Source organism: Oncorhynchus clarkii, chromosome 2 (assembly GCF_045791955.1).
Source record: "Oncorhynchus clarkii lewisi isolate Uvic-CL-2024 chromosome 2, UVic_Ocla_1.0, whole genome shotgun sequence".
In the NCBI taxonomy this organism is placed as follows: domain Eukaryota; kingdom Metazoa; phylum Chordata; class Actinopteri; order Salmoniformes; family Salmonidae; genus Oncorhynchus; species Oncorhynchus clarkii.
In genome coordinates, this window is record NC_092148.1 from 55215593 (window position 1) to 55243185 (window position 27593).

The 27593-nt window shown below is 44.9% G+C and overlaps 1 protein-coding gene across 3 annotated transcripts in view; it reads left to right on the top strand.

Annotated features, from left to right (window-relative positions):
• LOC139370102 (fibulin-1-like) overlaps nt 1–27593 on the top strand; it is a 50614-nt gene that overhangs the window by 10169 nt on the left and 12852 nt on the right. The window contains exons 3-16 of one of the 3 annotated variants that reach the window (XM_071109424.1): nt 1246–1378; nt 2542–2692; nt 3046–3114; nt 3225–3317; nt 3470–3607; nt 3883–4020; nt 4673–4816; nt 5122–5247; nt 5926–6051; nt 8614–8733; nt 8885–9016; nt 9289–9412; nt 19508–19653; nt 20354–20491. In XM_071109424.1, coding sequence (XP_070965525.1) covers nt 1246–1378; nt 2542–2692; nt 3046–3114; nt 3225–3317; nt 3470–3607; nt 3883–4020; nt 4673–4816; nt 5122–5247; nt 5926–6051; nt 8614–8733; nt 8885–9016; nt 9289–9412; nt 19508–19653; nt 20354–20491 — 1778 coding nt within the window. Of the gene's footprint in view, nt 1–1245; nt 1379–2541; nt 2693–3045; nt 3115–3224; nt 3318–3469; nt 3608–3882; nt 4021–4672; nt 4817–5121; nt 5248–5925; nt 6052–8613; nt 8734–8884; nt 9017–9288; nt 9413–16069; nt 16827–19507; nt 19654–20353; nt 20492–27593 lie in introns of those variants that run through there. The other 2 variants (XM_071109431.1, XM_071109439.1) reach the window with 2 other exon arrangements.

The window sequence follows — 27593 nt, forward strand, 5'->3', positions numbered from 1 at the left end:
CCAGGAAATACCACTGAGGTGAAACTATAGAGAGAGGACTGGAAAGGACTGGAGAGGGGGAAGAACAGGAAATCAAAGAGCTTATTTCAGACACACAAAAAAAAGACAAGAAGAGAAAAGGCAGACAGGAGCACTGCTGTGCCCTTAAAAGGTTCTGCGGAGGTGACGTGAGTGCAGTTGTCGTGGGGACAGATCTAGATTATAGGGAAAGAGAGAATTTCTGGTAAGAGGGTTGATAAAGACAGGCTAGTTGGTAGAGGAGTGGACTGGAGAGGAGATCTAAGTGCTGCACTGTACCCAATCTCGTAAAACAGACAATGGGTTTCACTCCCTCCCTTCAGACAGACAGGCAGAAACAGGCAGACACACTGACAGACAGACACAAGCACCCCTGAACTTATTGTCCTTCCTCAGAGTAGCAAACCATCTTTCCAGCTGGAGCACCGTAACCCAGTCTCAGTTGATGGTATGATAAAGAGGTGTTCTGCCTGCTCTCACTCACTTCAGATCTGATTATTTACAACAGACTCACACAGCTCTTTGTCTACCTCCGTTTTCTCCTTTGAAGTCTTACGGTCCTGTAACGGTTTCTGGTTTTACTGTAAAAGATTAATGAAGCCTCTCCAGCTGGAGAGACAGGTCAGATAGTTGGAAATCACTGGTCATCCTACTGTCAGGAAGTTCTCCCTGGCCGGTCCAGACTCAGAGAGGGATGTATTCCAGTAATGTTGTTCGGGAATTCGGGTTACAAAATCCAAACAGGATTTCTGGTAAAACCTGGGAATTTTGGGAAGGTTATCGGAATTTTGCAACTCTATCTAGGAAGTGTTGCCGCCCTACAGCCCTCTGTGTCCATCAGAGGAGGGACATCCAATGGGAGGTGGGAGGGTTAAAACAGTGACGGTAAAAAATGGATTCTTAAGTTAGCTTCACTGTACCCATTACAGTTAGCGTGGTAGGCCAATTGGAAACAGTGCTGCATTGACCCAACTCTGGTAAAGTGAAGATTATGAACACAAAACAAAGTTTTAATCCACCTTGAGTTTACACAGGGCTTTCCTTCTTCACTCAACCCACGTACAGCAGCTGCACCAACCAGGACTATTAGCAGATCCCCAGTAGGCATGCCCGGGGCTCTTTTTAACAGGAAGCACTTTGAGACAGAGCTCTATTCCACTAAGGAGCACAGTGATGGAGTTAAGAATAAACTGTGCTCCCTGTGTCTTTCCTGTTCCTGTCTGACAGGATAGTGCAGGAGCAGTGCTGCGCTGCGGTTCTGGAGGACAATATCTGCACCAGTGGCATCAACATGGCCAAAGAGCAGGGGGTCTGTGACACACAGTTCACTGGAAGCACCTGCGAGACCAAGACTGCCAAGGTGTGTGTGTGTGTGTGTGTGTGTGTGTGTGTGTGTGTTTGTGTGTGTGTGTGTGTGTGTGTGTGTGTGTGTGTGTGTGTGTGTGTGTGTGTGTGTGTGTGTGTGTGTGTGAAAGACTGTCCGCGTGTGCGCATACAGCCAAATACTTGTGTTTACATGCGTGTGTATGTGCGTGTATCAAAAGTGTGTCGGGGGAAGTAATCATTGACCGCTTCAAGAACCTCACGCTGATCACCGTACATCACTCCAATGGACGTGCAACTTTTGCAGGAGAGTGAATGAGATTGAGTGTCAGCGTGTGTGTGTGTGCCTGGTGAGCAGGTTGAAACATGTCACTCTGGGGAGGAGTGAGGAATGGAGCTTGTTGCTGACAGGTAGATGATCAATTCCCCTCAAATACTCTCTGCCAAGGTGGGCTCTCTACACCTGGCTGTCCTCTTCCTCGGGATCCTACACAACCCTCTATGCCCCCATCCCGCTGCACACCATGGCATCAGTCAAGGTCCTTGAAGCATTTTGCCAAGTGAGCCACAGTACATTTGCCCAGGAGCATGAGGTCGTTGTTAGTGCAGGCAGTAACTCGCCTTTACTTGATCCACCCCCGAATTGCAGGTGTCGGCTGATTGCATTGAGGTGTGCTGCGTTTGATGAATGGGAGTTTAGAGTGGGGGAGGAACCATAGCATACCATGGTCATTTTTAAGCTCCCCCTAAAAGCTCTCAGTACACTACCACTTTATTTTCTTTGTAATTTAGCAGACGCTCTTATCCGGAGCGACTTACAGGAGCAATTACGGGTTAAGTGCCTTGCTCAAGGGCACATATATATATATTTTTTTAAAGAGTCAGCTCGGTTATTCGAACCAGCGATCGTTCGGTTACTGGGGCAACGCTCGTAACCACTAGGCTGCCTGCCACAACAGCACCACTCAACACCTCAAGGACAGAGATGATAGACAGACCAGACAGACACACTCAAACTAGATTCCTCCCACTTGACAAGCCCGGATGGATCCCCTTCAGAAAATGGTGATAGATGATGGTGGGGAAGTTGTAAAGTGGTGGTAATGATGATGATGTAATTTCCCCCCGTCCATCCGTCCGTCTGTCATTATGCATATAAACACATTGAGGAATCGTATATCTCTGGTCTGACCCCTCCAGATGTGCTGTGACTGTTGTCTGCTGGGCCGGGCTGCTCGCGAGCATGGTCTGACCTGTGACCACAGCCTGTCTCTGGGCTATCAGTGTGGCCTGGTGTCCCGGGCCTGCTGCGATGACGGAGCCCCTGATGTGGAGACCAGCAACTCCCTGGGTAAGAGAATCAACTCTAAGACGAGGGAAGGACTAATGGTAGAGGGTGAAGAGACGGTGGAGGGATCGAGGGAAGAGAGGTGGAGAAGTCAAGCGAGTGGAGCGGTGGGAGGAGGTGAACGCTGGAGTAGAGAGGTGGAGAGAGTGGAGAGTGGAAGGATGTTTGGAACGTTGTTCTTTCTAGTGTATGTTCAATGCTACTCTGCCCTCTGGTGGTCATTAGGAGACAGGGGTCTTACTGTCGTTTTAGTAAAGAACTCCATTGTCCTGATGCATTCATTGGTTTCAACACTCTTTGTTTGCGAACTTAGTTTTGGCCAATACTGGTCAATCTTCTCCTTTCTTTCCCCACAGTTTCTGACAAAGACAACGAGACCCTCACTGAGAAGGAGAATCCCTTACCGAATAACATGTGCAGCAGCGGTAACAACCCCTCCACACATGACCTTCACATGTTAGTAATAGACTGTGTCCTCACAGAGAAAGTCAGGAACACGAGTCATTTATCTTCTGTTTGTTTATAATGTGCACAGGATTAGCCAAGTGTGCACAGGAATGTGTGGGCAACAGCACCTGTGCCTGCTTCAAAGGTTACAAACTCAAACCAGATGGGAAGAACTGTGAGGGTGAGTAGACTGGAGGTACAGTACCAGCCATATCTTGTTGAAAAGTTAGTGAGCTGGAATAAAACATCTAGTAGCTCCCCAGGACTAGGATTTCTCACCTCTTAGATACGGCTTCGATACTATCTGCCCCTCTTCCTCCCTCCATCTCCCAGATATAAACGAGTGCCTGCTGGGGGCCAGTAACTGCAGAGGAGGCGAGCACTGCATCAACACAGTGGGGTCATTCCGTTGCCAGAGAGAGGTCAGCTGTGGTACTGGCTACGAGCTCACGGACAGCAACAACTGCAAAGGTCAGAGGTCACAACACAATGCCTCCTACAGGGGGAAAGGGAATCAATATGAATATAGAAGGATCAATATGTATGATTCATGATTCATACATCCATGATAAACTGGATCTATCTGTCCGTCTGTCCGTCTGTCTGTCTCTTTCTATCTATTCCCAGCTGGTAGAATTTGCTGGTAGAATTTGACTTGCAATGAAACTATTGTTGAATATTTATGAGAATAGATTTGAATCACATACAGTTTGATTTTCCTCGTACAACATGCCTTCTTTCCCCAGACATTGACGAGTGTGAGTCGGGCACCCACAACTGCTCCCCGGACTTTGAGTGCCAGAACACTCAGGGGTCGTTCCGCTGTCTGCCCAAGAACCAGTGTGGCGATGGATACATCCAGGACGCCATGGGCAGCTGCATCGGTGAGCATCAGGACCCTGACAGACGTTACCATGGCAACCTATCATCAAGGCAACACATAACCCCATCCATCCCACATGTACCCACAAACCCAGTATCTTCAAAGTACAGTTCACAGTGTTCTCTGACATACATGGAATATTTTAGGAACTCATCATCGTAGTGGTGGCGGGGAGGAAGGGGCACAAGGGGTTCAGTGATATGACCCTGTGGTGCCCTATGTGAACCATATCAGAGTTGAAGAGGCGAAGCGAGAGGTCTGACTGCGCCCCGATTTTTTTGTATGAAGGTCAATGAGAGAGTGTCGAATTCGGTCAGCACAAAATGTAATTGCACATTTTCTAAGTGAGGCTTATTTGATCAAATAGAAGTTTCATAATGTTTAGGTTGTTACGAATGTACTGATTTAAGTGGACTCACGTGGTATCCCGGCAACTTTGAAAAAACAATTCTATATCAGAGTTGGGCATGTTGTTCACATGAGTATCTTCCCTCTCATTGGCTAGAATGTTCCCACCAGCTCCTCCTCCTCCCGCCTGCCTTCCGCATTTGCGAACATTCATTCCCATTGTTAGAGCAGACAGTCCAATATCTTGTCAATATATAGATAATCGTTGCCCGTCTGTACAGTATAACCTCTGACCTCTATCCCAGACATCAATGAGTGTCTGGCCCAGACAGAGCCGTGCCGCCCTGGCCAGTTATGTATGAACACGATGGGCTCCTTCACCTGCCAGAGGAACTCTATCAACTGTGGCCGGGGATACCACCTCAACGACGGCGGCAACCGCTGCGTGGGTACGTACAGCTGCCTCACTTGCATACTTAGACCTCATCGTGCCAGTTGGGGATAAGGCCTCCATAAGGCCCCGCTCCTGGGCTATATTGGACACCTCTCAACATGCCCAGTGTACACTGCAGCACTGCTAGAATGGATCTCTGCCACGTTCACCTCCATTGATTAGCATCAGCAACCGGATACTGTAGCCTACATTTCCATGTATTTCCTGCGGCCTCGCTATCCTTTGGATTGCATTCTTTTGCTTAAGAATGTGCTTGTTTCTTCCTGTAATATCTTGTGGTCTCGCTCCCCCCTGGTGCAGATATCGATGAGTGTAAGGGTCCTGACGGAGCGTGTGCAGGCCACGGCTGTATCAACCTGGTAGGATCGTTCCGTTGTGAGTGTAAGGCTGGCTTCATCTTCAACAGCATCAGCCGCGTCTGCGAAGGTACGCACTGACCTAATCCTCCTAGTAGTTACATGGCAGTGTGATGTCAGTTGACGTAAGCAGGACGCCAACAGTCATGACTGTTTATGACATCTGTCATGTCAGTGTTATCACAGTGTTATGTAGGTCTTATGACAAAGGGTTCAAGTTAAGGGTCACCCAAGACTGGGTGGCTGTTATACAATAATGTTCTTTTAAAAATAAGGCACGAGGGGTTGTGATATACGACCAATATACCACAGCTGAGGGATGTTCGTATGCACGACGCAACCTGGTGTGCCTGGATACAGCCCTTAGCCGTGGCATATTGGCCATTTACCACAAACCCCTGAGGTGCCTTATTGCTATTATAAACTGGTTACCAACGTAATTAGAGCAGTTCTCAAACCACGCAGTTTATAAAATAATCGAATATATGCCATAAGCAGATGCTTATATCCAAAGCGACTGACAATCATGCATATATTCTTTTACGTATTGGTGGCTTCGGGAATCGAACCCACAATCCTGGCGTTGCAAGCGCCACACTCGGTCAACTGAGTCATACAAGACCAGGATACTGTCCTCTGTGCTTGGGTCTGTAGATGTGTCATACAGGACCAGGATACTGGATACAGTCATCTGTGCTTGCTCAAACTGTAGATGTTCAAGTTAGTGTCGTTTTCTTCTGTGTCTTAGATATCAACGAGTGCAGGCACTACCCTGGGCGCCTCTGTGCCCACAAGTGTGAGAATGTCCTGGGGTCCTACAAGTGCAGCTGCACCCAAGGCTTCAAGCTGGCCAGCGACGGCAGGAACTGTGATGGTAAGGCAGCCTTCGAAAGATAACAGAGGTGTTCAAATCTGGGCTTCTCTCATTGGCCATCTCTTGTTTTGCCTTACTGAAGTTTGTGGTCAATTCTTTTTCTCAATATCATGTGCAGCATCTTTTTTTTTTAAAGATATACACATCAATACACTACGAAAAGCAGAGCAGAGATACAAAACACATTGTCAGCATTTATTTTAACACTTGCAAGGAAACAGCACCTCCTGTGTGCACTGCTGGTAATACCGTATACCCCATTATTGTACAGGAACTGTATAGATATGGAAATCTGGAGGCACTAAAACATCACATTTTAGAGAGTTTTGAGATTATACCACAAGTAAGGTGCGAAAAAACTAAAAGCTGATTTACATAATTTAGTGGAAATGGAAGGGATCTCCAAAAGTAGCCATCCCTGAGACCGGGTCTGGTAGCTCGTACGTCTGTAGGTTAACAATGAAGTAAGGTACGGCGGAAGTTTGTGTAAGAGGGCTGTATAAACAGAAAGAGTGCAATGCATTTGATCTACGAGACCTCTGAGGGCCAGCCTACTTTCTGAGACCGAAGGCAGTGAGGTGTACTGAACTTGTCGCCCTTAATAAAGAGTAGTGCGCCATGATAAACTGTGTCCAATGTCTTCAATACAGTGGCAGCTGCGTTCATATAGCCGATATCACCATAATCTATACTGTCGAGTGAATGATTTGTTTTCTGTTATTTAACAAAAAGGCATGCCATATTCCTATAAATAAATACCATTTTATTTCTTAACTTCTTAACTAACTCATCCAGATATTTAGAAGTGGGGACAAAATCAATGTGGGCCTAGAGAAAGTTTACACTCACTTTGCACAGTTTTCACATTTTACTGTCTTAAAATAAAATTCCAAAATTTATACGTTTTCTATCGGTGTACACGACATACTTCACATTTTCTATCGGTGTACACAACATACTTCACATTTTCTATCGGTGTACACAACATACTTCACATTTTCTATCGGTGTACACAACATACTTCACATTTTCTATCGGTGTACACAACATACTTCACATTTTCTATCGGTGTACACAACATACTTCACATTTTCGAAGTGCAAGAACTTTTTCTGAACATTTTCCAAATGAATAACAAATACAACACAAAGATGTCTTGATTGCATATATCTTCACACCCCAGAGTTAATACTCTGTGGAAACACCTTTGGCACCCATTACAGTTGTGAATAATTTTGAATAAGACTCTACTAACTTTGCACAACTTTTAGGGCAACGTATATCCATTTTTTGGGGGTGGGTCAAAATTGCTCAAGCACAATACATTTTGTTGGGAGTAATTGATGAACAACAATATTCAAACCTCGTCTCTCATTTTCAAGCAGATTTAAGTCTGGACTAAGACTGGACAACTCAGGAACACTCAACACCTATTGGAAATCCATTATGGTGTGTCTTTGGAATTAACATTTGTGTACAAAATATAATTCTATCCCAGGGTTATGTATTCAGAAGACTGAGTCAGGGTTTTTATCAGGCCTTTGCTTCGTTCATATTTCTTTTGTTTCTGACAAAATCACCAGTCCCTGCCGGTGACGATCATACCCATGAATAATGCTGCCACCACAATACTTGAAGATACAGATCAACAACATTGCATTCACTCCACATTACTGGCCTGTGTGACAAAGTGAAAATAATTAAGTATGTGTTAAAAAATCCACTCCAAATCCTCAATGATGTTTTCAACAAGGCTGTTTAGTAATACTGCAAGACAACACAGCAAATAAATACACTTTTTTTGCTTAAATTAAAAACTACAGGCTTGGGTCAAATCCAATACAGCAAAACAGAGAGTGAAACCATGTATTTTAAAGTATTGCTGTAGCAGCATTTTGTTATGGGTGTGCTTGTCACCAGCAGGGACTATTGAGTTTGTCAGGATCAAAATAAATATGAAAGGAGCAAAGCCCAGATATAAAGTTAGAGGAAAATCCATCTCAGTCTTCTGAAAACCGAACCATTTGATAAAGTTGTATTTTTCAGCAGGACAATTACAAGAAAGTGTATGCCAAAGGCACACCATAATGGCTTTCCAAGAGGTGTTGAGTGTTCCTGAGTGGTCCAGTCTCAATCCTGACATATATTTGCTTGGAAATCAGAGACAATATTTGAATATTGCTGTCCATCAATGACCCCAAAACAAATGTACTGAGCTTGTGCAATTTTGACAAAAACAATTGGTACATGTTGCCCTAAGAGTTGTGCAAAGTTGGTACAATCGTATTCAAAACTATAATGGCTGCCAAACATGCTTCCACCAACTATTAACTCTGGGGTGTGAAGACATACGCAATTAAGACATCGTCATTTCTTTATTTTGGAGTAGGTTGTGTAGATCAGTAGCAAAATAATCAAATGAATTCCCTTTTAAGGCAGCAAATGTGAAGTATGTGTAAGGAGTGTGTGTAGACTTTCACTAGCGACTGTACATTTGCATAAATCATCAGATACATTGTGTCACTAGTGTTATCTCTAACTAAGTTATATTGTTGGGTGTAGATCTAAATGAATGTGAGAGCAGCCCCTGCAGTCAAGAGTGTGCCAACGTGTATGGCTCCTACCAGTGCTACTGTCGCCGTGGCTACCAGCTCAGTGACATAGATGGCATCAACTGTGAAGGTAGGAGATGCTAAAACGGTATCCGATGAGCCATAGCCTACTGTCAAACCCAATCAGGAGCCCCATAACTGAGGTATTTCTTATCTTTACTTCCTGTACCCTTTACATCCACCATGTTTGACCTCTGATCTTTAACCTCTGACCTTTCCAGACATTGATGAGTGTGCCCTGCCCACCGGGGGTCACATCTGCTCCTACCGCTGCAACAACACCCCTGGGAGTTTCCACTGCACCTGCCCCGCCTCCGGCTACACCCTGGCTCCCAATGGACGCAGCTGCCAGGGTAAGGCCTCACTCCTCAGGGGGGTGCAGGAGTCCACAGCATGGGGTCATGGTCATACTTCAGATCAGAAGACATATTGTAACAGTGATGATTCGGGGTGCATGAGTAACCTCGCCTGAGACCTGAAAATGTATGCTAGCTCTCTGAGCTAATGCCTAGGCTTTAGATTAGCGGTCTAACACATTCAAGGTTTGAACCCAGGGTTTTATGTTTGATATAAAGGATTTTCCATGTTTGTGGTTCTGAGTTTATTTGTTTCTCTCCCTGTCCAGATGTTGATGAGTGTGTGACAGGAACACACACATGCTCTGTGACAGAGAGCTGCTTCAACGTGCAGGGTGGATTCAGATGCCTGTCATTCGAGTGTCCGCCCAACTACCGCCAAGCAGGGGAGATGTGAGTACCTACCTACCTGAGGTCTCTTTCTCAAATAATGGGGGTATATATCTGTTTTAAGTTCACATACTCATACTTGCGTCCTAAATAGTAGGCTCATTTTGGCTTTGACAACAGCTGATCAATTAGACATGGGGATGTGCTACCGAAATCAACGAATAGCGGGAAACAAAGCAATCGCGCATGATGCATTCTCAGTGTGCGAAAATTGGATGAGTTATAGTATTGAATTTTTTAAAAATCGAGTATGGTTTAAATGCCAGGATGTTATACTAATTTTGGCTCTTCGTCAAGTAAAATTCAATGCACTCTTTTCCACAATGCATTGGAAGAGGTGGGCTGCGAGTGATAGGCCGTAGTTCTCTTGCAGTAGCCAGACAACAAAACTAGGCTACATAATTGGGAAGGTGCCGAATAACGAAGCTTCTGCGGTGGTGTTCAAATGTAGGAAAAGTAGTTTTTGGTTTCTTTAAAATGATCACGAGTATTGCATTGTAAGCTACATCTTTGAAAACAGAAGTATTTTCTTTTTTTTTTTAAGTGGATTTCTTTTTCCTAATTGAACATTTGTTTTGTTCTCTTGGCCTTCATCAGAGCTTGTCAGAGCTCTTGGCCTCCGTCAGAGCTTTTAAACTAAATACTAAATCATCTTTTGCTGTCCAGCAGTTCTGGAGTGGATGGCTGCCTTTTTAGGGGCTCCTAACCAACTGTACTATTTTGTTAGTTTTTTCGCATTCTTTGTAAGTTATTTTGTACGTAATGTTGCTGCCAACATCTCTTATGACCGAAAATAGCTTCTAGATATCAGAACAGTGATTACTCACCTCGACCTGGATGAAGATTTCTTCTTTAATGAATCCGACTCTAAGGATATACAGCTTCCCTGAGACCAGGCCCTAATCCTCGCCATTCGCGTGAAGAAAAGACGGAAATACAGAGTGTGGAGGTCGGGGTGCCTTGTGAGAATTCGTCGGCGAGTGGGTAAACCACTTCTACCATCCGTTCTATTGGCAAACGTGCAATCACTGGAAAATAAACTGGATGATCTACGATCGAGACTATCCTACCAACATGACATTAAAAATGTGAATATCTTATGTTTCACTGAGTTGTGGCTGAACGACGACACAGATAATATAGAGCTGGCTGGGTTTTCCGTGCATCGGGAGGACAAAGCAGCTACGTCTGGTTAGACGAGGGTTGGGGTGTGTGCCTATCTGTCAATAATAGCTGGTGCGCGATGTCTAATATTTAAGAAGTCTCGAGGTATTCCTCACCTGAAGTAGAGTACCTAATGATAAGCTGTAGACTACACTATCTACCAAGAGAGTTTTCCTCTATATTATTCGTAGCCATCTATTTGTTACCACAAACCTGGCACTAAGACCGCACTCAACAAGCTGTATAAGGTCATAAGCAAACAAGAAAATGTTAATCTAGAGGTGGCACTCCTAGTGGCCAAGGACTTTAATGCAGGCTAACTTAAATCAGTTTTACCAAATTTCAACCAGCATGTCACATGTGCAACCAGAGGGAAAAAAACTCTAGACCACCTTTACTCCACACACAGAGACGCATACAAAGCTCTCCCTCGCCCTCAATTTGGCAAATCTGACCATAATTCTATCCTCCTGATTCCTGCTTACAAGCAAAAACTAAAGCAGGAAGTACCAGTGACTCGCTCAATACGGAAGTGGTCAGATGACACGGATGCTACACTACAGGACTGTTTTGATTAGCACAGACTGGATTATGTTCCGGGATTCATCCATTGGCATTGAGCAGTATCCCACCTCAGCCACCGGCTTCATCAATAAGTGCATTGACGATGTCGTCCCCACAGTGACTGTACGTACATATCCAAACCTGAAGCCATAGATTACAGGCAACATCTGCGCTGAGCTAAAGGCTAGGACTGCCGCTTTCAAGGAGCGGGACACTAATCCGGACGCTTAGAATAAATTGTGCTATACCCTCAGACTAACCATCAAACAGGCAAAGCATCAATACAGGACTAAGATGGAATCCTACTACCCCGGTTCTGACGCTCGTCGGATGTGGTAGGGCTTGGAAACTATTACCGACTACAAAGGTAAACCCAGCCGCTGATTGCACAGTGATGCAAGCCTAGCAGATGAGCTGAATGCATTTTTTTTCTCACTTCGAGGCCAGCAACACTGAAGCATGCATGAGAGCACCAGCTGTTTCTGATGATAGCCAATGTGTTCCTCTCCATAGCCGATGTGAGCAGGTCAACATTCACAAGGCTGCGGGGCCAGACGGATTACCAGGACATGTACTCAGAGCATGCGCGGACCAACTGGCAAGTGTCTTCACTGACATTTTCAACCTTTTCCTGACTGAGTCTGTAATACTTACATGTTTCAAGCAGACCACCATAGTCCCTGTGCCTAAGAAGGTGAAGGTAACCTGACTAAATGACTACCACTACCACTTACGTCAGTAGCCTTGAAGTGCTTTAAAAGGCTGGTCATGGCTCACATCAAGACCATCATCCCGACTCCAATTCGAATACCACCCCAATAGATCCACAGATGATGCACTCTCAATCGCACTCCACACTGCCCTTTCCCACCTGGACAAAAGGAACACCTATGTGAGAATGCTGTTCATTGAATACAGCTCAGCGTTCAACACCATGTGCCCACAAAAAGGACCCTGGGTCTAAACACCTCACTCTGCAACTCGATCCTGTACTTCTTGACGGGCCGCCTCCAGGTGGTAAGGGTAGGCAACAACACATCTGCCACGCTGATCCTCAACACTGGGGCCCCTCCTGTACTCCCTGTTCATCCACAACTGCATGGCCAAGCACGACTCCAACACAATCATTAAGTTTGCTGACAACACAACAGTGGTAGGCCTGATCACCGACAACGATGAGACAGCCTATAGGGAGGAGGTCAGAGAACTGGCAGTGTGGTACCTGGACAACAACCTCTCCCTGAATGTGAGCAAGACAAAGGAGCTGATCGTGGATTACAGGAAATGGAGGGCCGAACAGGTCCCAATTAACATCGACGGGGCTGTAATGGAGCGGGTCGAGAGTTTCAAGTTCCTTGGTGTCCACATCACCAACAAACTATCATGGTCCAAACAAGACAGTTGTGAAGAGGGCACTCCGGTGGCTGAAAAGATTTTGCATGGGTCCCCAGATCCTCAAAAAGTTCCACAGCTGCACCATCGAGAGCATCCTGACAGGTTGCATCACCACCTAGTATGGTAACTGCTCGACATCCGACCGTACTGCGCTACAGAGGGTTGTGCGTACGGTCCAGTACATCACTGGGTCCAAGCTTCCTGCCATCCTGGACCTATATATTAGGTGGTGTCAAAGGGCCCAAAATAATGTCAAAGACTCCAGTCACCCAAGTCATAGACTGTTCTCTCTGCTACCGCAAGGCAAGCGGTACCAGAGCGCCAAGTCTAGGTACAAAGGGCCCCTTAACAGCTTGTACCCCCAAGCCATATTACTGCTGAACAATTAATCAAATGGCCACCAGGACTATTTACATATTGACACCACCTCCCTTTGTTTTTACACTGCTGCTACTCACTGTTTATTATCTATGAATTATCACTTTCCCGCTACCTACATGTACAAATTAACTCGACTAACCTGTACCCCCGCACATTGACTCGGTACCGGCACCCCCTGTTTATAGCCTCGTTATTGTAATTTTATTGTAAGTTTTTAGTTTTTAATTTTATTTAGTGAAACTAAACTATTTCTTGAACTGCATTGTTGATTAAGGGCTTGTAAGTAAGCGTTCTACCTGTTGTATTTGACGCATGTGACCAATACAATTGCATTTTATTTTATTTCTGAATGTGTCGGCACCGGGGATTCGGGATGTGGCTGCGGTACTGATGTCATGTTAATCAGGCCTTTTGATTTGAACGTCTGGATTGTTTTTTGTTTTTGTAGGCTAGGCTACCTATTTAATTATTCAAGCCTTTAGCAGTCATTCAGATCTCGTTCCCAATGATCAGTGCTTCAGTTTATTATGTTGCTGTCCAGCGGTTCTGAATTTGTCCACGTTTTTCGGTCCAATAGCATTTTGATTTGAACATAGGAAACGTTTTAGGGTGTGTTCTAGGCTGTTTAATTTCATTTATATGTGTTACAGCACATATGGTTTCACTAATAAATATGTTAACATGAAACCAAATTATCGGTTTCTGTCTTTAGTCCTTTTTAGATGGGCTATATGGGCTACGGTATAGGTCGAATATGATAGTCTGCCTATAACCAACCTGAATAGGCCTGTAAAGCCATTCTTAATCTATTCAGAGCTTAGAGAAATTAATCTAATTGGAATTTAGCTATTATCAGGCTGGTTAATGCGATGCAAAAAAATATCCACCCACACTCGGCCCCGCCCCACCTGCCCAGCGGCCGTGTCATACTGCATACTTTTTACTAAACGGTATGTGCTAAATAGCATGTGACGATGAGTACGTACACAGTTTAAATGACAGAGTAAAGTTAACTGTAATTGAATGCATTTTTACTCTGCCACATACAACATTTGGTACCAGTCTAAAAGAATAAAACGTACTCTGGCAACAGTTATTTTTTCACAGTTGTATTTGCTGAAGTTAACGTTGATATTTAACTCTACGCCATTGCGTTTCACTTTGTACAGTATTAATTGAAAATAAATCAGTTACTTTTATAACTCTCTACAGGGGTGTTCGTTATTCTAAAGTTCATTATTTAGAGTTAATTCAACTCCTGTGTCGTCAAACTCAACACTATTTGGAGGTTTACATGGGCACATTTCAGGGTGTTATATTAACGTGTCATATAAAGGTAGCTTGCAATATGACATCCAATCTTTGTTGGTATAGATTTTAAAGTGAGGATTGTCCAGCAATTTTACATCACCCACAACTTCTTATTTTTTTTAAACTCTAAACAGCGTTTTACTACCTGTTGTATTTGGCGCATGTGACAAATAACATTTGATTTGATTTGGCTTGCATTCAGAATGCATGTCAGAGCAGGGAGAAGAGCACTGTTGTTAGAGACTACCTACATAAAGTAAACTGGAGAAGCCTTCTCAGTAAGAGTTGCAATAAATCCAACCACTTACAGATTAGATTAGTTTAGGAAAATGTATGTTACATATAACATTGTGTGGATCAGAAATAATTATGGTGAAAACACAGATATTGAAACAAACAATTCAAAAAAATGTACCTGCAACAGAGCATGCTGAGAAATATGACAATAACTCCCACATTTGTGGATACCTCCATAGTTTTATCTAGTGATGGGGAAACAAAGCTTTCTGAAGTATTGAGGTTTTCCAGCCAATTGTGTCGAAAATAGGTTTATTATTGATCACTAGTGGCACCTGCTGGTCAAAAGAATTTAGAGCAGCCAAGTGATTATAGATGACGTCCCACACACTGTAGTGCATACACAGCATAATCTTTTTGTCTTCTACCAAACCAATCAGGTGGTTGTCCGACAAAGCGACATTTCGGACGTCATTGATCACGTGCTTCTGGTAATGCGATACAGGCATCGGCACACTGCTTCGAAGTACACTGCTTAGCGATTTTGACACATGCCTCGGAGCTCCGGTATTAAATGTAACATCACTAGTTTAACCACCTGATTGGTTTGGTGGTTTTGACCAGCAGGTGCCACTAGTGTACACTGTGTTGATCAATGCCTTGAGTAAACAACCTATTTTCGACAGAATTGTCTGGAAAACCTCAATGCTTCAAGAAGCTTTGTTCTGCATCACTAGTTTTAACTCCCTGTCTCTGGTTACTGTTAATGGAGTTCAAAGTACTCCGTCCCAATTAACTCCAGTTATCAACACTAACTCCCGGGAGCGTATCACTCTGTTCAGGGTTAAATCCAGTAGAGTGAATTTAACTCTAAATGTTTTTACTCTGTCATTTCAACTTTACTTGATTTACTGTGTCGTATGCAGTTGAAGTATGCAGTACGTTAGTATGGCCAACGTCACAAGCTTGTCAGGTAAGGAGTTCTCAGTTAAATTCTCATGATTTCAGGGAACTCCTTGTTGGTCAAGAGAACATAAGCCTTTTCACTCTACTGAGCCGAGTCAAGCATTACTGGGCTGGCCTGGTTACACATCCAGGATGTGGATGGAAATGATAATGTGAAAATAAAAATATCAGAGCCAGCACGGCATGGTCGGGTCGGCATAGTGTGGATCAGGCACCAGTTATTTTATGGCCACTGCTCTATAGTATATACTCAACCTAAACCCCATCTCCAACTCCTACCTCTGTATGGACGCTGTGCATGCCCAATGTTGATGCACAATCAGTTAGGATTCAGTTAAAGCATGTTCTGTTATATTCCGTGTTAATGCAGGCAGTTGAGTGACGAAATGTAATACTTTGCTTTGATATGTTCTTGCATGACCCGACAGGGGGCAGAGTGACACTTGCCGTTCCACAGAAACACATGAGGCTGCTGATTCTGATGTGACTTTGTCCCTACCAACCTAGCCCCACCCAGCTAGCAGCATGCCGTGCACGGCAAATCAAACTTATACCTCTCTATTTTCTCTGTTTCTCTGTTTGTTCTATCTGTCCGTCTTTGTCTTGTCTTGTTCTGTCCCTGGCCCTTGTCTTTCCTTACAGTCGTTGTGAACGCTTGCTTTGCAATCAGACTAGCGAGTGCCTGGCCTCGCCTCTGAGAATAACCTACTACCACCTCACCTTTCCCACCAACATCCCTGTGCCAACTAACGTCTTTCGCATGGGCCCGTCCAACACAGTGCCCGGAGACCACGTCCAGATTGCCATCGTCGGCGGCAACGAGGGCAGCTTCTTCAGCGCTCAGAGAGTACCCTCTGGTGGCGTGATGGCTGTGGTGGAGCCCATCACTGAGCCACAGGACTTTGAGCTGTCTCTGGAGATGAGACTGCTGCGTTACGGCACCACCAGCACCTACCTAGCCAAAGTCCTTGTGTTTGTTGTCCAGGAGCACCCTATAATGCCGTTCCAGAGTAGAGAGTAGTAGCATAGCAACAAAAATAGGTCTGTAACGACAACAGCAAAAAAAGAGCAAACACTGCCACGATAAGCAAACACTAACACAGCTGACGTAGACCTAAAGCCGCATAGCTGTCATTTGTCTCATTGTTTTTGTTCCTGTTTTGTTTTTGTGATTACTGTAGCTTATTCCATGTATTCCCCAGCAAGACAGGCCAAATGTAATGTTCTCTGTTGGAGGTATGGCGTTTGAATGGCCACTAGGTGGCACTCTAGGGCAGGGTATTGAGGTAGTTGCCTGGGGATGCCTATTGATTACTGTACAGTATTGTGAATGATCATCTACATGGTGTAGTCCTAATATCTTAGTGTTGATTTGTTGAATAAATTGAATCAGACGTTCCATCCGGATCTACTTTCTAACATATAGTATGTTTTGTGGACAGCATCAGATATCTCATTTTGAATAGGAGAATTACATAGCTGGGGGCACTATGACCTGGAACCTAAGTATGCAGTTAATGTATGGGGCAAGAGTATGTGATTTGTAAAAACGTATTTTCAGTGGCACATCTGTTTAATAGAACTGTGATATTCCCGTAGGTGATTATCAATGTTTTATATGGCGTATTAGCACTGTCAAGTCATGGTTGATTTGGTGGAAGCAGTTAATTGTTGGATGTACATAATTCTAAACCAGTCTCACATCCTGCACCAGCCTATTGATATTTTAGGAATAATGTGAAATGCACAGATAGATTCTACTGCATACTGCGTGTATAAAACCAAGCACACAGTGAATCAAATACAAGGCAGGGCTAGTGACAGGTGATGGGATGCAGTCGTGGAAGACCAGGAAATATGTCTAGCACACAGTATAAATAGCTTGACGTGCTGTTAGGCCACTAGTCAGAGCCTGCCTGGGCTGTGGCTTAAAATAACTGTAAATTCATGTGTGGGTACCAGGTTCCTCCTGACCTGTCAGAGCAGTAAGGATGCACCTCTCTATTGGGGATATCCTTAAAATAAAAAAAAACATGGCGGTCGGGACACAGCTACAGAACACTAGGTTTTCCTCTCTACTCTGACACTGAGTTATGGGGATCTGGGTTCTGGCCGGTGGTCTGAACAATTTGTGGCGGAGCAACATCACCGCTCGGAGAATGAATGATGCCCTGCTGTATTTGTGTTGGGGCGTTATCAATGAGCAGACTATAAATAATAATTACCCAGAAAACTTTGCAGCGCTTGACCAGAGGACTTCCATCCCATCCAACAGTCTGTTTTCCTTTCTGGTCTTGAAGTATTGGTTTTTTTTCTGTAGGGCTGGGTCTCTCTGGGCCACGTGAGCTGGAGAGAGAGATGAGAGGACTGGGACGCAAGGGCCTTCCTGTGGCACGCACACACACACCACACACACACCACACACACACACACCACACACACACACACACACACACACACACACACACACACACACACACACACACACACACACACACACACACACAGGCCATAATTAGCACTCTTCTCCACTTGCTGTCTTGTCTTTGATGTACCCCGCTCTGGGCGAGGGGCAGTTCACCCTGGGTCATTATAATCTCGTCAATTTACTCTGTGGCCCAGCGGAGCAGAGCATTCGCCCTGTCCTCCAGGGCCTGCTCTCTCCTCTCGCTGTTGCAGGCCGAAGTATTATAAACTTGGAGAACATTTTGTGGCTTTGGCCTGGACCAAAGCAAAACTTGGACCCAGCCGCTAATTGCTAATTACAAGCCCCTACCCAGTGGCGGCTTTACTTTTTGTCAGGGGCTTCTCCCCTCTCTCCATGTAAGGAGCCGTGCAACCCGAGCCAGGTTCTGGCCTGGGGTTGAGCTGCTGCCTATAGGTCCCACGAGGAGAGATAATGAACCACTATGTAGCTACATTCTATATTATACTGGAGCAGTGGTGGACGTTGACTGGATCTATACATGTTACTCTTGGAAACCAGAGCCAAATCATGTAGGCACTGGCCAGCTACTTACAGGGTGACGCACATTGCATAAACTTCTGTTTGAAGCCCATCCACACAAGACTATTTAAGCGGCATATAGGGTATTTTGGCTGTTTGGACTAGGTTCATAGAGAAGCTGAGTTCATTGGGAAGAGCATGATACATCCTTACACTCCACCAAGCTGAGGAGATAACAGCTGACGTTGAGTTGTAGAATTTGTTTTGATATGTTTTGTAACCAGGACCTCTCTCGTCATCCCCAGGGCCTTGATGATTTAAAGACGGGGCTCTGTCCCTGGTGCTTGGTGGTGAAGAAGCAGTTCCTCTCAGATTCCAGTACAGGTTCCTGGCAGCGTAGCGGCCCTGTAGTTGTAGGTATGCTGGTGGGTGGCGTTTGTTTCAGCGGGGTCTCCCCTTGAGCTGCCACTGATTAGACTGTGAAATAAACCGTCTTAAATAATGGGATGAGAGCAGCTTGGAGCGCTTGGGAGTTGTCTAGTCATGTTCTTCACAATTTAGGAGACTTTTAGAACCCCCCTCGTCCCATAAATTCTCCTCAGGAGATTATCAGATACGAAGCCGGGGACACACGCTCAACAAATCCAAAATATTTTCCCGCGAGCAGGTTGTGCATCATTCTCCCATCTCCTCTTAGTATTTCATATTTCACTCCTCTTCTCTCCGCAAAAAACCCCCACAACCGTTGCATCAGAAACTGAACCATATCAGAAACTGAACCATCCACGTCTACCAAAGCCTCCAGCAGGCACAATCTGCCTGCTATGTGATCTTTGGCCGTCATTGTTTTATTATTCTTGCTAGCCACATTCAATACCATTTTTATAATTTTTTTAATGTCGAACATTATACCCAGCATCCCCCGCTGTCGGCGGACAGATCGTGTTTGTGTAGCGGTCTTTTCACAGGCCCTGCTGAGTTCTTGATTGTGCGGTTGTACTTCTCCCTTTGAAGAGGATGCCCTGTCATTGTGACCACCAGGGGAGGAACTGAAGGCGGTTGGTGCCTAAAGGCTTTTTATAGTCTCACCCCTAAAGGTCAGAGGCTGTGTGTGCATGTTTTTCTTCTCTTAGCAGGGCGAGGGTTGAGCGCTCAGACACCATCCGCTGTGTGAAGTCATGCCAGCCCAACGACATCGGCTGTGTCCTGGACCCCGTACACTCCATCTCCCACACCGTCATCTCCCTGCCCACCTTCAGGGAGTTCACCAAGCCAGAAGGTAGGGGCGCAATCTCAGACACTTATTTGGATTACAGCTTACTTTCTTTTTTTCAGACCCAGTGTTTTTTTTCCACTGCATGTTATATAAAAAAAATTATTGCAAGTGTAGTCCTTTTTATGTTACCTCTTGCCCAAAATCAGCCAATGCTTAAGAGTGTTGTTGACAGTGTACTTGTAATGTCGTGCACCAGACATGTCCTCCCAAACTCAGTATATATCTGAGCTGTGTTCATCCAAAGCCTGGGGATGAGGTTAATGTACTGGTAACACTATCAAGTATTGGCTAGCCGCTAGCCCAAAACCAATGACTAAGTGTCACTTAGGATGGATCTGACTGACTGACCACTGTAATCACACACAGACAAACCGAGACAAACTTGGTCCTACATGTGGTGCATGTTTCAGACACACTCATCCTCAACTTCATGGGAAGTTAAATCCTTGTTGTTTCTCATGAGCTCCTCATCGGGGTGTTTAGGAATTGCGGGCCTCCAACTGAACAACAGCACTGAACACCCATTTGCCCCGTCATAACCCCCTCTGCACACAATAAACCCAGAGCTCAGCCGCCTCCCATTTAATTGTCTTCCCCCGAGGAGAAGTTGGCACGAGCCTGGCTATTTCAATCCCAGCCTGATTATGAGGGTTTAAAGCTCTGTAAAGCTCTTTTGTCTCTAATTGTTATCTTCTTCCAACAGAGATCGTTTTCCTGAGAACCATGTCGCCGGCGCACTCCTCCCCCCAACTCAGCTCTGACATTGTCTTCGACATTCTGGAGGGAAACGTCCAGAACTCTTTCGACATCGTCAAACGACAGGAGCATGGCATGATTGTGGGTGAGTGGAAAGAAAGGAGGAGGGAAGGTGGCTAGGAACAGATCGTGGGTGAGTGGAGCGAAGGGATGCAGCTAGCTAGGCCATATGTCGCTTGACTTGGTTATTAAGGTATAAGTAACTCCTCAAATGACTAGGGACAAATAACAATAGCAGGATACCACTAAGGGTTCTCCCTAGTCCCGAGGCCTGGACGGATGGATATTTCATTTGCTCTGAGACCCAAAAAAATAGTGGTTTTCTGACCTAATTTCGCATTACGAAAAGGCTTTTTTCTTCTTTCTTTTTTTAACCAAATGCATATGTGTCTCCATGTGAGAGCAGAGTGGGGAGGAGAAGAAAGAGAAGCCTTGGATTGAAAAGCATGAAATTCTCCGTCATAAGGATGCTCCTGTGACATAAGTACATCTGACACGCACTTCTAATAACATTTGCACTCTGGTGGCATTTGGGAGCTGTCAGCGTCTTCTGTGGCCCTTTATGTCTCCCTCTAGAGAGCTGTCCTTTGGGTTGTCCTCCGAGACCAATGAAGGACGGCTTTCTCTTCTTTCTCCACCAAACATTTGGCGACAGTTTGTCCCACACTTGTGGGAAAGCACCATTTAATGAACTTATTGACCGCCATGTTTTTTTCACTCCTCTTCAGCAACAAAGCCCTTCTTCTCCCTGACAGATTATTGTGGCTATGATGTACAGAGATGGCCTTATACTTTTGCATATCAAGCAGTCTGGATGTGCATAATATCTTTCCATGTGCGTGTGTACATGTCTATGACTAATATCAGTCCTTATACAGGCCTTGAGACAGTCATGGACACTAGCGGCAATCAAGGCTCAGATCTAAGTCTGTTCATGTAAAACAGAGAGGAGAGGAGCCCTAATGGGTGTGACTGCATGTGGAGCCTCTGTAGTTTAGGAGCCCATCCCTCTACTGTGGCCTCCACTGGTCTGGTGAAGATCCAGCGCTGCTCACCGTCTCTGGGGGAGATGAACCGAAGCCTGGCCCCAAGAGGACGGGGGTGTACCGGTGACACATAGTTTGGCCCTCTTAGATGTTTTGGCTCTGCGATGGGAGGATGGCGGGATGGGGACAGTGGGAGAGAGTGTGAGAGATGCACACTGTGCTGATGGATGAAGGGATGGCCTGTCACTACGTACATCTGTCTCTTCCCAGAACTGAGCAGGGAAAAAATGGAGAGAGTGTGCCAAGCAGTCATCAGCTCATAGGCTATGGGCGCACGCAAGGTCTCACATTGCACACATACATATGTGTATAGTCACACAGACACACAGGTGCCCACACACAAGCGTACACAAACATAACTCTAACAACCACGCAATAGAGTACAGATACTATCTGTTGAGTTCAGTGGTTAGCTTTTGGGGGTATAAATGAACTATCCTTTGGTATTTGGTACTTACTTCACCACTCCTCAGAAGTTAAACCGGGTGCATGTATGCGAGAGAATGTGTGTGACTTGCGTATGTGAGAATGAATGTGTGTGTCTGTATGTGCGTGCGTGCCCAATGTGTGCAGAGGTCATCTTAGGCCCTTGTGATTCATGTGGTTAAATGTATTGTTCCATTTCCCCCACTAGCCCTCAGTGTCTCGCGGAACATTAGAGTTCTTTAACTGACTACCACATGAAAGGCCTCGCTGCCCTGTTTGTGAGGAGCCACTTCTCTCCCAAACCCTAGGATGCTTATTGGATGCAGCTCTCACGTGTTAGCCTTAGTCGGCCATGTTGACGTGCTCTGCTGACAAAGGCTTCGGTCAGTGACTGTCTGCTTTGAAGTGTCCGTGTCCGTGATTAGCTATGGAGTTTGGTTTATTCTGCTCAGCGGTGGTGCTCTGCTCTGATTTGTTTGGCTACTGACTGTGGCTCAGCTCTGTAGCTAGCTGACATGTAAACTATCCGTACGAGTTGCGTATGAATCTACTTTGTGAGTGAGAGGAAAGTCCTCCTTTGTATTCACCAATACCGCTTTTAATAGACTGACCACTTTGACCAGCGTAAACCGTTTAAGTTTGGTACACTGCTACTTTGGGGAAATGATTCTGAGTTGGGGCTCTGTTTCACACAGTGACGCACAGTCTCACCCACTCTCACACTGGCTATACAACGAGCCACACACTGCGAGAGAGCCGCACCACTCTTCTGTAGTCATCCATCAGTGTCATAGGAGAGGTTTTCCCAGCTCTGTCACGTCTGGGTGACAGCCTTGACAGCCAGCCGCATCTGTGCTAACACAACACCCCCCCCCCCAATGCTCGAGAAAACATGATCACAACCAATAAAACACTCACCGAATCCAATGTCCTGGAGCCCAGGGCCTAGCCCAGCACCACGTACTGCCACGACCGCACAACGGACGCTGTGTGGTCGTGGCAGTACATGGTGTCTTACGGCACTACAGGTAGAGATAAAGTAGATCCAGCTTGATGGTGTGTCATGACTGGGACATCATCACTGGCACATCAGATGACGCATATTCGGAAAGACAAACGGTGAAGGAAGAGGTATGCATTACCGAGACGATCTTGCACTATCACACGTGCACTTCTGATTTGGTCAGATTGAGGACAACGTCTGTTTGAAGGGACAGGATAGGATGATTGATTCTGGAAGCCAGCAGGTGGACTGCAGAGCTACTCCATTTATAAACAAGGGTTTTGTGGTTCTGTGGTCTGCAGCACAGGGAGCAGGTGGTGGTCCAGAATCAGGGGCTTTCCTCTGCTGCAGCTTGTTGTGATGGTAGTGATGTGTGTATATGTGTGCGTGTGTGGTGTGCTACAGATTGATGGTGGTCTCGCCAGTGGTGTTGGTGGTTCCCCCTGTTTGACTTCCTCTCCCAGGCCATGCTTTCCCAGTGGGACTAATATTGTTTTAACACCACTCCCAGTGAACGCATGGTGTGGATGGACTGAGCTCACGTCATGCTCATGTTAGCAGGCAAAGGTAGCCATGGATTGGCTGGGGCTGGTACTGAGGGTGGGAATGAAGATGAGAATAGGGATGGGGCTGAGCTGGAGTAGCAACATGTGATCTATATTAGAGAAGAAAGAGGGTGGGAGTAGCATCTCCAGATTCTCCACAGAAGGGTTCGAAGCTTTCCTTCTGGCCACAATGAGTGGGGAAGTGAGCCAACCATCGCAGGGTAGTTCCTCAACCTCATCCTTTGGTGACGCTAGTATCATCCGACAGTAAGTCAAAACCACCAACAATGGTCCATATAAAGCTTCCCTGGACTGACCAGAGGGCCCAGAAGCCACAGCTTGATTCCAACCATTGTAGAGAGCAGGTAGAAAAATGCTTGTGGTTCAATTCTTCCCAAACAATTTGGAATGCCTATTTTTTGATGTTATTGGCATGGAGATGGCGGGCTGTGAAGGGAACCATGGAGTAACAAACCTGTCTGTGTCTGTGTCAATGGAGTCTTCCACAGTAGCTGGTGTAATTTGGCCGTGGTGTATCAAATATTAGCAGAGTGTTACTGTGGAAGAGTGGGGCTTGAGGCTTAAGTATAGGAATGTGTCTGAAGTGGCACCTTATACTGTATAGTGCACTAGGGTGATTCCTCACGAAACTAGAACAAAAAAAAGACCATGATTTTCTGAATTTTCACAAAGTCCTTTGGAGGAAGGATTGTTCACATTGATTTGACATTTGTATCTTAAAGCATAATTGAGAAATAGTTCATTGAAGTTTGAATATTTGTGACATTTTGGCCTTACCCAGGCCTGCTTTAAAACTCCATAATGTTTCATCGGTAGGTGCACAAAGCTGTTGGTGTCATATGACACTTTAGTGCTTGCTATGTAATATGAGTATTATTTTTTATTTCAACCACACATTTCTTACGTACATTTATGGATATTGAAAAATATAACATGAATATTGAAAATATAAAATGTCAGATTTGGCAAATTTTTCAATATAGTGTTTGAAATAAATATAATCTACATGTATATCAAAGTTCCTGAGTGGGATCTATGCTAGTTTTAAAGTTATGGCCCATTTTATACAGAGAAATTGGCATAGTAAGCAATGTAACCAATCACAGCTCTCCTTTTATTTGTATCATTGCACTTCCATCATCAACCATTTTGAATCCATTTTGACATTCACTCTGTTGGTAATGGATCATAAAGTACCATAGATCCCACTGTGGAACTTTGATATTCCCATAGAGTATATAGGAAAATTGGCCAAATAAAATGTTTTCAATATTCATGTTTATATTTTTCAAAATTCATAGATGTAAGATTTTTATTGAAATTGAAATACTACTCATATTACAGAACAAGCAGAAAAGCAACTACAGATGAAACGTTATGGAGTCTTAAAGGAGGCCTGTAAGACCAAAATATCACAAATATTCCAAAACCAATTCATTATTTCTCAAATATGCTTTAAGATACACATGTCAACAATCCTTCCTCCAAAGGACCCTTCTAAGGAAACATTTCCCCCAAAATCATGATCTTTTTTTGTTCTTCTAGTTTCAAGAGGAATCATACTAGGCAATAGTTTGCCATTTCAGGTGCAATCTAGTTTATGTGTTGTCTTTGTGTGGTTCGTGTGGAGCTCACGACAGAACTGTGAAGGGTAGGGTGATAAGCAGAGAGCGGGAAAGGAGAGCAAGAGAAAGAGGGAGATAAAGAGAGAGTGAATGAGAGAGAAAGAGAGAGAGGCTGTCTTGTCAGGGGATGATCATGAATCATGACATGGCATCAGCAGGCCCCACCAGAGCGGGCCAAGCCCATGAAGAATCCCTGCCTGCTTGCCTGCCTGTCACTGAGGGGATTAGTACAGCTAATCAAAACAGTGTCTTCTCCACCCGACAACCCCTCAGCACAGCCAAACACACAACGCCTTCTCTTCCCTGGGTTGGTCTACACTGATGCTAGATATTGTCACACACATGCGCTCACAGAATGTATGTAAGCTTGCATGCAATATTGCACTCTTCTGCATATGCCTGCACATACAATATGCCTACACACATCCTCACACACATACTATACCCACACACATTGAGACACCATGGATTCTTACTGTAAGTGTATTACAATAATTTGCCAGACATAGCTAACTAAGTACTTGTCTCCCTCTCCTCTGCGCTCCACTTGATTTGTATACAGTTGTTCATCATCACTCCCTACTAGTGTCTCCACAGCCACGCAGCTGTTTATTTCAGCTTTATTTTGATTATTTATATTTGACTAATTTATTTCCACATTATGTCAGTGGAGGCTTCTCAGAGGAGGAAGGGGAAGACCACCATCCTCAGTGAATTTCATAAAAATTGAAATTGTAAAACATTTAAAAAGTTATAATTTTTTTGATAAAGCTAAATATATATATATATATATATATATATATATATATATATATATATATATATATATATATATATATATATATATATATATATATATATATATATATATACACTGCTCAAAAAATAAAGGGAACACTAAAATAACACATCCTAGATCTGAATGAATGAAATATTCTTATTAAATACTTTTTTCTTTACATAGTTGAATGTGCTGACAACAAAATCAAACAAAAATGATCAATGGAAATCAAATTTATCAACCCATGGAGGTCTGGATTTGGAGTCACACTCAAAATTAAAGTGGAAAACCACACTACAGGCTGATCCAACTTTGATGTAATGTCCTTAAAACAAGTCCAAATGAGGCTCAGTAGTGTGTGTGGCCTCCACGTGCCTGTATGACCTCCCTACAACGCCTGGGCATGCTCCTGATGAGGTGGCGGATGGTCTCCTGAGGGATCTCCTCCCAGACCTGGACTAAAGCATCCGCCGACTCCTGGACAGTCTGTGGTGCATGGAGCGGATGGAGCGATGTCCCAGATGTGCTCAATTGGATTCAGGTCTGGGGAACGGGCGGGCCAGTCCATAGCATCAATGCCTTCCTCTTGCAGGAACTGCTGACACACTCCAGCCACATGAGGTCTAGCATTGTCTTGCATTAGGAGGAACCCAGGGCCAACCGCACAAGCATATGGTCTCACAAGGGGTCTGAGGATCTCATCTCGGTACCTAATGGCAGTCAGGCTACCTCTGGCGAGCACATGGAGGGTTGTGCCACCCCACACCATGACTGACCCACTGCCAAACCGGTCATGCTGGAGGATGTTGCAGGCAGCAGAACGTTCTCCACGGCGTCTCCAGACTCTGTCACGTCTGTCACATGTGCTCAGTGTGAACCTGCTTTCATCTGTGAAGAGCACAGGGCGCCAGTGGCAAATTTGCCAATCTTGGTGTTCTCTGGCAAATGCCAAACGTCCTGCACGGTGTTGGGCTGTAAGCACAACCCCCACCTGTGGACACCGGGCCCTCATACCACTCTCATGGAGTCTGTTTCTGACCAATTGAGCAGACACATGCACATTTGTGGCCTGCTGGAGGTCATTTTGCAGGGCTCTGGCAGTGCTCCTCCTGCTCCTCTTTGCACAAAGGCGGAGGTAGCGGTCCTGCTGCTGGGTTGTTGCCCTCCTACGGCCTCCTCCACGTCTCCTGATGTACTGGCCTGTCTCCTGATAGTGCCTCCATGCTCTGGACACTACACTGACAGACACAGCAAAACTTCTTGTCACAGCTCGCATTGATGTGCCATCCTGGATGAGCTGCATTACCTGAGCCACTTGTGTGGGTTGTAGACTCCGTCTCATGCTACCACTAGATTGAAAGCACCTCCAGCATTCAAAAGTGACCAAAACATCAGCCAGGAAGCATAGGAACTGAGAAGTGGTCTGTGGTCCCCACCTGCAGAACCACTCCTTTATTGGGGGTGTCTTGCTAATTGCCTATAATTTTCACTGTTGTCTATTCAATTTGCACAACAGCATGTGACATTTATTGTCAATCAGTGTTGCTTCCTAAGTGGACAGTTTGATTTCACAGAAGTGTGATTGACTTGGAGTTACATTGTGTTGTTTAAGTGTTCCCTTTATTTTTTTGAGCAGTGTATATAAATACTAAATATAATCACGTCAGCAAATAAATGATTAAAACACATTATCTTGCAAAGAAGGTCGACAGTAGCCTCAACAGAAATTGATGATACAAT